The sequence below is a fragment of the Hippocampus comes genome, unplaced genomic scaffold, assembly GCF_001891065.2.
Source record: "Hippocampus comes isolate QL1 unplaced genomic scaffold, H_comes_QL1_v1.1 scaffold20, whole genome shotgun sequence".
Classification (NCBI taxonomy): domain Eukaryota; kingdom Metazoa; phylum Chordata; class Actinopteri; order Syngnathiformes; family Syngnathidae; genus Hippocampus; species Hippocampus comes.
In genome coordinates this window covers 223,023-233,240 of record NW_017805462.1, presented here as the reverse complement: position 1 = coordinate 233,240, position 10,218 = coordinate 223,023, and the positions used below count along the sequence as shown (strand labels likewise).

At 41.2% G+C, this 10,218-nt stretch overlaps 1 protein-coding gene across 2 annotated transcripts in view; it reads left to right on the top strand.

Moving 5' to 3' along the window:
* LOC109518927 (small conductance calcium-activated potassium channel protein 2-like) overlaps window positions 1–10,218 on the top strand; it is a 70,001-nt gene that overhangs the window by 33,760 nt on the left and 26,023 nt on the right. For both annotated transcript variants that reach the window (XM_019875117.1, XM_019875115.1), the window contains exons 5-7: window positions 7,726–7,867; window positions 8,880–8,990; window positions 9,849–9,976. In XM_019875117.1, coding sequence (XP_019730676.1) covers window positions 7,726–7,867; window positions 8,880–8,990; window positions 9,849–9,976 — 381 coding nt within the window. The remainder of the gene's footprint in view (window positions 1–7,725; window positions 7,868–8,879; window positions 8,991–9,848; window positions 9,977–10,218) is intronic.

Below are 10,218 nucleotides of genomic sequence, written 5' to 3'. Positions count from 1 at the left end.
GTGTTGATTGAACAACAAGGCGGCCCGGTGGTTCAGTAGTTAGCACGTCGACCTCACGGTGCAGAGGCCATGAGTTCAATCCCAGCTACGGCCATTCTGTGTGGAGTTTGCATGTTCTCCCCGGGCCTGCGTGGATTTTCTCCGGGTACTCCGGTTTCCTTCCACATTCCAAAAAACTATGCATGGCAGGCTGATTGAACACTCGAAATTGTCCCTCGGTGTGAGTGTGAGCGCGGATGGTTGTTTTTCTCGATGTGTGCCCTGCGATTTGCTGGCAACCGGTTCAGGGTGTCCCCCGCCTACTGCCCGAAGACGGCTGGGATAGGCTCCAGCACCCCCCACGACCCTTGTGAGGATAAAGCGGATCGGAAAACGGATGGATGGATGGATGGATGGATTGAACAACATCAGCGTGAGAGGCCAAGTTGTGGCCAGTCTCAGTTTGGGAGTGGATCTACATTCTGTGAATATTCACCAAAAATATATATATAAGTAGAGCAGTTGTTGCACTAGTGTTGTAGATTCAACTTCAGTGGCCACGTGTTTTGTATGTGTGAAAGTTAGCAAGGTTAATACGAGTTGGTCTTAGTTCTGATGGAGTGATGTTGTGATTTTAGTACATCAGATGTCTGTGTGTTTTTTATTTTTTTTAGGTCACGCACTGTGCATTTGTATGGCTAGCAATGCACACTTAAATGCTTCAGTGTACCGGGCTTGTATTTCAAAGCGTGTCCGCATCCCCCTCAAAGCTTGCACGCTCGCTTTACAAAAAACAAATTAAACACAAAGCGACCTGTGGAATCCATTTTTTATTTATTTATTTATTTTTAAACGGACACTTGGTTGTTGTGAAGTTTTGCCAGCTTTGTTCACAGTTTCCTTTCAGGCAAGATCGGCCCCGCGGAGACGGACGGGCACACGATGATACACGAGCAATCAGCAGAACTGTTCAGAGAAACACAGTAATAGAGTGCTTGATATCGGATAACCCCAGAGACATAACTTGGCGCTGAAATATTAAAATGAAGGGCTTCGTGAACAGTACTTTGTGTTGGATGCTTGCTCGATGAAGAAATAGCCTTGTAGCAGGAAAAGCGGATCCATGTGTTGACAACACTTACTGCAGCGTTTTAAAAACACAGCGATGAACACATATTATAGCCCATTCTCCAATGTAAGGTCAAATAAATTAACAGCACTCACTGGTTATTAATGATCCAAATGACGTTTTTTTGCAGCGATTTTCAAAGTGCGGAAAAAAATACCACAAGAAAGTCAGAATTACTGCCTCGTACTGTAGGCAAGGCAGGGTAGGTGTATTTATATTGCACATTTCATACACAAGCCAACTCAATGTGCTTCACACAACCGAAAGCACAACGCCTAAAGGCATTGACAAACAAACCGCTCAATACATTCAAATTCAAAGCATATGCTCATATATAATTTCACAGCGGCTCACAATAAACATGCACCTTAGGTTATTTGAAGACTGAAATGATATTTTTTTTCTCTCCTAAACATTATAAAAGTATGGAGAGGCTCTCGAAAAAAAAAATTCAGGCTGGTACCGTAAAGACAGTAAAGCAAATTTTCTTTCCTGGTTAGGATATCGAATGACATATTTCTGAAGAGAGAAAAACATTTGAATCATGCTTGATTCATTCCTGAATTCTGCAGGAAGCGCAGCGATAAAATGGGGTATCAGGAGGTGAAACCAGTTTGAAGTTCCTCATGTCTCTTTAAAATGGCCCAACGGCGAGAGCTCACCAAAAAGTCGACACGGGCGTTGAGACGAATGGGGACAGAAACAAATTTGGTGAGCACCGTGCTCAACTTCGGAGGAATGAATGCACGCGGAGTGCCGATACATATCCCAATTTCTTAAAGTTAACCAAGAACGGCATCAATCCATCATGCAAAACAAAGTCTGTACTTTCAATGTAATTATTCCGTTGATCGATCGCGATAGATGACGCATAATCAGTCACTCCAGTGCTGTCGGTATCATTTTCCTCAAAATGAAATGTAGATGTGTGTAACATACGGCAACAGTCTGCATCACAAAACATAATGTCTCGACATACCGGTAGTCGCTAGTGTCACTTGGCTGGTGCTTAATTCTAACCATCCTGGAGCGAAACGCTCCCCCCGGGTTTTTCAAATGAGGGTCGACATAAGATTAAGGCCCCTTGACGGCTAAAAGAGCCACAAATATATGACAGATGTCTACGGGTTACGGTAAAGCCACACTCGTTATTGAAAAAGAAATTGCATTGTATTGACGGACATCACTGTAGACTTGGAATTAGTGGGATGTATGTTCATTGATCTGTCAAAATGACCGATATTAGGATTTGAGAATACATTTTGGAGCATTTGAGTCACTGCCAATGATTTTGAGAAAGTATTGGGACAATGGTCACGGGTCAGTTATATGGGTTTTATCAAGTCATCGGATAGTCATCGATTTTGTGTTATTAAGCAGCAACACAAACAACAAAACGTGCCGAGAAGGTGCAGGTGTTATTTTCGTGTGTGTGTGTGTGTGTGTGTGTGTGTGTGTGTGTGTGTGTGTGTGTGTGTGTGTGTGTGTGTGTGTGTGAAATGACCCAAAACTTCGGACATTCTCCATCTTTTAAACACATTTTCCTCCTGGCCCAGTCCACATTGTGACTTATGTGCTGCCACAACACGCAGCAGTGATATTTGCATCCTGGAAATTAGGTTTCATCACTTTGAGCTTTGTCTGCTCATATTTACTGCGATCAGCGAAGAGGACATTGCTGATGTCAGTCAGTTGCTCAGTTGTATGTGACCCTTTTTTTTCCCCAATGTGTTTTTGTTGATGTGAATCCAGTGTGCGGGCAAATTTTGGAAAGTGGCAGTAATTGCCACAGACAGTTGCTGCGGAATGTGAAAGAAGATGCGCATTAATGTGACTGAAGTCAACCGCTTGGAAAAAAAAAAAAGAAGGATGCTTGGAATCTAAGTCTCAAGTACCGTTCTAGCGGCTCTGTTTTGGAAATAGGCCAACGATTCGAAATTGCCGCGTCGAAGGGGTTTAACGGATTCAATGAATTAGCCCAATAAAAGACAACCGTTTAAAAGTCAGCCGTCGTTTTGAATCAACGAAAAATAATTTGATTATAGCATAAAAACCGTTTGGAACAATGTCTATGTAAAATTTGAAGAATACTGAAGACTACTTTTGCAAATTGGATCTCTGCTGCCGGTTTTTGTGAATGCATGTACAGAGTGTCTGGGTCCCTCATACGCTACATCTTGAATGTGTTTATTTCAGCCTTAAGTCTCTCGAACACACACACACACGCACACACACACACACACACACACGCACGCACGCACGCACGCACGCACACACACACACACACACACACACACACACACGCAGAGGAAATTAGCACTTTTTATGAAACGGGGACAAGTGATATGAGAAATGATACATTTGTGGCAGGCATAGATGACTAGTTTGACTGAATGAGGGGCAGTTTAGTGATATTTTTTCCCCAAATATATTCTGTTGTATGACTGTTGACTATTGGAATGGATACATAATGTGTTATGATACCGGTAGCCCTTACCCACAATTCAAATGACGAAACTGTGAGATGAGGGCGTGCGTCATTGTGCTTCCAAAGTGTGAAGAAGATTTTATGAAATGGGGGTGAAACTATCGCAACTCTTGTCCTTGAATAGGTCTAAAGTGGTGCCAGCTCTTCTCCGTGCTATTCCAAACGTTAACACAGTATATTGAGAGCCTTAAAATACATGTACTTGTGATCCGCCTCTGTCTCTGATCCCAAATGACTGTCTTTTTCTTATTTTGCTGTGTAGATGCCGCTCCGTTTAGAAGTTGGAAATTCGAAAATAAAGATGCCATCTCATTTTACTTTCTATTAGCCCTCCTCTTAGTGTAATGTAATACAGTGGAACCTTTCAGGTCGAACACAATCCGTTCCAGTATGTTGGTGGGACTTTGATTTGACTGGCTTTGGAAACAATTTTCTCAATTGGAAGGTCAAACTGATATGTTCAATCAATAAATAACTGTAAAGGCAATGTTTTGTAATATTCTGTCTTAAAAAAAATTCACTCTTCAAAATAAGATGTAAAAAAAAAATCTATACATAACATGAAACAATCAAGGTGAAAGAACAAAACAGCCAAATCTTAACTTTAATCCTTTCATGCACCCTGCAAACTGATAACATGATAAACTGTCCACTGTAGTCACCGCTGTACCTGAAAGGGTTAATGACATTATAAACTCCGAAGAAGGGCTACAAGAGTTAATTCAAATATTTGAAATCGTTTGATTAACATCATAGGTCAAAGCAGAATTTCTGCATCCAAGCTCCGAAGGGATCAATTTTCCACACATTCTAATGTTGCTGCTGTCGCACGCGCCACTCAGTGTAAAAATTAAGCTGCCGTGAAAGTGCTAAACCAGGACTAAAGCATCCTTCAAATTCATAAATCTTTGGGGATCGTTGCACACTTAACAAGGAAGATAAATTACAATGTGTACAACGACAGTACACCTAACATTCTCCAACACAAAGGTATCTTGTTAGCTCATCTAATATAGCCTTACCATCGCTAGCTAGAACGTGTTGGCCCTCAAGTTGTCTCGGATAGACAAAGCTTCCGGTGCTGTTTCAATGATTTCATTGAATAAAGAGTAAAAAAAAAAAAAAAACAAACAAAAGTTATAACATGCATCCAAAAGCTGTAGATGGCCACAACTAACACCAAGTCACTCAACACGCAGACTGGCTAACAATTAGCCAGCTAATAGCCGGCCAACTCTACGCTTTAAAAAAAACAAAATTTTTTTTTTAGGAATTATTCTTCTCAGAACGTTCTCTGTTTAAGGTAAGCGTTTAAAAAAAAAAAGTCACAAAAAGCTGAAACAAGCAACATCAGTACATTCAGGTGAATCCTGACAAATGCTGACTTAATGCCATCCATGACAGCGTTTGCACTCAAGTGGCATATTCTTCGCGTAAATGATTACATTGTGACCTTTTATTCGACTTTAGAGGTTCCACTGTGGATGGTCTTCGTTGCTGTATTTGAGGAAGTCCGCCTTTGACTCCTTCTCAGCTCGCCTTGATGGCAAGATGAATGAAATGAACAGAATAGTGATCCAGTTAAGCCCGCTGGCAACTATCAAAGGGCAGCTGGTGAAACGTTGAGATGCGGGTAAAAGAGACGGCAGTGTGAAACTTAATGAGCGCATCCAATACTGTGCCACGAGTTACAAACGATCCATGTGAGAAGACGTACTACGCGCTTCCATGTGGTGATACTGCAGTGTTTGTCAGAGGTGCTCTTTCGAAATGCTTTCCCCCACCTGCTCTCAATATACTGTATCTGAAGAATGCAGGATGCAAGCATCTTTTTTTTTTTTTTTTAACACTCCTGCATGGTATTGTGCAGACTGCTTCTCTGCATGTATTCAGTGAAGCTTGAATTCCATGGACTGCACTTTTTATTTTTGGAGAACAAAATTGCTCATCTTTCCTTTTGGAGCATGAAAAGGAAACAGAACGAGTGGAAATGTGAAGAACTGATGAAGAAATAGGTTGACTTGTTACCTGGTAGCAATGCGCTGCCTGGGAGGAGCGGACAGAGCGCTCATTTCTGCATCACCACACTCAAGAGTTTCATATAGGTTGGCCCCTACATATTCCAGTTTGCACTTCTGTTCTGCGCTAATTAAGTGCGCGCGGGGGTTGGGGGGGGCGGTGATAATTATTTGGGCAATTTGGAGTGAACGTGCTGGGTCACTGCTGGAGTTTGAATTTGTAATTCATCATAGGCCTGAGACTGAATTCCCTTTAGAACGTCTTCAGGCAAATCCCCAGAAATTAGATTGACATACATTGTCTTGTCAGGAGGATGTTAGCTAACCGTTGTCCTAAAGTGTTTAATGAATATTTGATTTTCCACGCCAAATTAAATCATATCTGATCTCCTCCTAGACAGCCCATTGGGAATAATCAGTTGAATGGGGGTGGGTGGATAAGGCGGATTTGTCTCCGTTAAAAAAAGGTATGGGAACGTCATCATCAATGCAGCTCTGTGCGGCGTGTCTTTTTCCTCAAATGTCTTTGCATCTTCACAGTGGGCCTTTGGACTGTCAATTCAAGCATGGCTGTCATCTATTTTCAGCAGGCAACATAATTAGGAGCGATCATTTCCATTTTCAGACCTTGCTGGGGGCAGTCTAAACCCCAATGGTGGTCGCTTTACAAGAAAATGTGACGCTGGCAGTTGTTTAATTGAATGCAGAAGCACATATATTTGGGCATAAACTGCCATTACAGTCTCAAATCCCGTTTGACCTGCGGTGTTCCTCATCTCACAGCAATATTCTGTCTCTCTCCTTGGCATCTCGTTGATTCTTATACATTTCTGCAGCAATGATTGGTCTACGGGCCCGTTTCTGAATGCTCCTTAGTTTCATTCATCAACAGTCACTGAACCCGAAATATGTTTGGTGCTTTTGTTTTCGCCCATTTCATCACGTCATATGATTGAGTACAAATCAGGTTAAGTTTTAAGTGGGGATGCACCGATACCACTCAGTAGAAGTACTTTCATTTGAGTACTCGGAGATACAGAGTATCGCAATAATTGAAATTTTTATTTTGTCTTGCAATTCTGATGTAAATGTTTTATTTTAATCAAAATATTCTCCAAAAACAGTGACTTTCCCTGAACCGGACATATGTGGTATTCAAACAAAGTACATGACAAATGGTTAATAATAATAATAATAATGCGCTGTTAGCGTCTGCTTGGCAACTGAGCAAAGCATCGATTATACTTGTATGTAGTATATAACAGCCATGGACATGCAATCAGCAAACGTTGATATTTTTGTTAATCATCGTAGATGATCACGAGGCTGGCTGCAAGTCGGAGATCGCTTGCTATCTGGCCACATCCGCAATGGCTTTTCTGGTGGGACACAATTGTGCCGGAGTTCACCGCTCAACAGTTTGTGCAAAACTTCCTTGTGTCCAAGGAGTCATTCCTCAACATCTGCGATCGTTATGATAACCCCGCCCACTATCCCCTGCCCAGGGCCGTCAGGGCTCCTGACAAATAAAAGCTGATCCGAGCACATTACAAAGGCACAAAAACCACAAACAGAATATGAACATCTAATTTCCAAGTTCCCCGAATGATCATAGAAAGGCGACTCATGCGAATCGGGCGACGGTGTTTGCGCAACTCGTGCTTGCCGAGTGGCGGTCGGAGTTCATCTTCCGCATCTGCGTTTTGCACTCCCCTTAACATGTTGTTATCCGTGTCCTTAGTGTAACTCCTCGTACGTACCGCTGATATGCCTCGTAAACGAAAGGTCTGTCAGGCTACTGACGTGGTATCGGTGTGTAGAGTATCGGAGGATGTTCATGACCACCTGATCCTGCTATCGGTATCAGTGCATCCCTACTTTTCAAACATGGTTCTCCATCAACCTGACTTGCTTTGACCGTCATCTCAGTTACCTTTTCCTGCATCTCCACGTTGTGTACAGCTTCACAAAATACCATGACACCTCCGATCCTTCGCCACCGAGCACCTCCTCGCACCAGCTCCACACTTTCAGTGAAGCATGTTCCCCTTCCCTAAACTGTCTTTACTCACTGCACGTCTCCCACCTCTGCTCGTCTTTCTTTACTTCAGGTATCATGACAAACAGGAAGTGACCAGTAACTTTCTGGGAGCCATGTGGCTCATCTCAATTACCTTCCTCTCCATTGGCTACGGGGACATGGTACCGCACACGTACTGCGGGAAAGGCGTGTGTCTGCTTACAGGGATTATGGTAGGTTCCCTTTTTTTCAAAAGCCGCGTATGCATTCATTATTTTCTCATTCCTCAAGAGTCACAATCTTATATGCATACAAGGTCACAAAAAAGGAGAAAAATTACAAGAAAAAAGTCATAGTGTCAACAAGTATGATGCTAATAGCATTGACAAAATATTACATTTTTTTTTTTAAAGTTTTGAGGTGTAGAAATACTGTCAGAAAATTAAAGTTGCGTGTCTTAAAGAAACGCAATGAAACTACAAGTCGTCGTTCTGAAAAAATGATGTTGTCTGTGTTATTAGAAAAACATTTTACAAGTAATGTTATTTTAACCAGGCGATGACAGTATTGCAAAACAAATCGAACTACAACAGTCTAAAAGCAGAAATGTCTTTTTCTGAAAGCCCGCCATTTGTTATTTGTAACAATAGTGGGAAAGAATACTGTTGTTGGAACACATTTGAGCAATCCATTGAAACTTTTATGTGACAAATCAACTATTTCATTTTTTTCTGAAACTTCTACTCAATAATTGTCGTGATCTTAATGCAGCTATATGTTTGTGCTTTTAATAATAGCACATCATTTTTGTAAATTGCCAGTTCTTTCACCCTCAACTTTGTTGCCTTTTTTTTTTTTTGCATAGTAGAAAGGAGAAGAAGAAGAAGAAAGAAGTAGTCGAACATAATATAATATTCAAGTCTACCCAATGTTGCATTTTGATTTATTTATTTATTTTATGGTCTCGCTAATCTACTTCAAAATTTGATTTACTTCCTTATTGTTGACTATGTTGTCAGATCCCACATATATAAAATAAAGTCATATTCCCCCATTGCAAAAGAACCCATACTAATTGATCTTCTGTTTTATTTTCTGCAATTGTCTGGATCACACGCCGTTATTTACCGTGTCAAAATGTTTGGCTATTATTGCTTATTTGTGTTGTAAGTTTAGAAAAAAAAAAATCCCCCAGCACATTCCCCACCACATGTTGTGAGCCTGAGCATGTCTTTGTGCGAACAGGGAGCTGGCTGCACTGCACTTGTGGTCGCAGTGGTGGCCAGGAAACTGGAGCTGACCAAGGCAGAGAAGCATGTTCACAACTTCATGATGGACACGCAACTCTGTAAACGAGTGAGTGACCAACTAACGTCCATTATAGAAACAGTAAATGTAAAAATGTATTTGCTTCGGAAAGCTGTAATGGACTGTGACATTGGTTCTTCCTGTTTATTCAAATTCCAAAAGATGTTTTCACATAGGAAATTCCATCCACATTGGGCAACACATTACTCTTCAAAAAAAATTTTTTTTTTTTTAACCGACATTCAACGGGTGGAATTTTTTTCTGAAACGCCATGGCTATAATAAATTACAACACATGGTGAAATCCCTACTGGGCAAGCTTTTATACTGCAGGTAAAACATACAAACAAAACATTAAAATATATCAAAAGCACGATGTATTTGACAAGATCAGGGTCAAAAATAGATGTTTAGGGATACGCCAAGCCATCTCGGATTAAAATTTGCAGTCCAGTATGATCTATTCACGGAAAATGTTGCCGTTATAATTACAAATGTATTAAGGTACAGTAAAGGATGCACCGATATGGGTATTGGTGCTCATATTGTACATCTGTAACTGCACTTGGACTCATCAAGATGCTCGATATGACAACGCTGACGTCACGTCATCAACGCGATACCATATATACTTTCTGGTTAGGAGCCATTTCAATCTGGTTATTTCGGACATGTACTATAGTTCAGTATAATACAGCAGAGTACACTATAATAGTCTAGTATAGTCTAAATAGAGTTGAACCAAATGAGGACAGGCCCTGTCGATGAACATCGCTAGCAGTTCTCCATCTGGCTTCGCATCACAGAATGCACCTGTACATATCCCCCCCGGCCCCCCATTCCGTACACTCACATTTTATTTATTAACCACGAGTGAGCATCATAGTTTGTTTCTTTGTCTCACAGGTAAAGAACACAGCTGCCAATGTACTCAGGGAAACATGGCTCATCTACAAACACACCAAGTTGGTCAAGAAGATTGATCACGCCAAGGTGCGGAAACACCAACGCAAGTTTCTCCAAGCCATTCACCAGTAAGTCCTGCGTTCATATCACGAAATAATGTTGGGCACCAGCACCCAGCAATTGAGAATCACAGTGTACCACCATTGCCCCCCACCCCCCCCCCCCAAAAAAATCATGCATGTAGAAATCAACATAATGTACAATGTAAGAACTTTTTAGTTGTAGAAACCATATAAGATGTATTATAAATAGTTCTAGGTCCATTATTTAATTCTTGTGTTATTTAGGAGCAAACACACACACTACAATG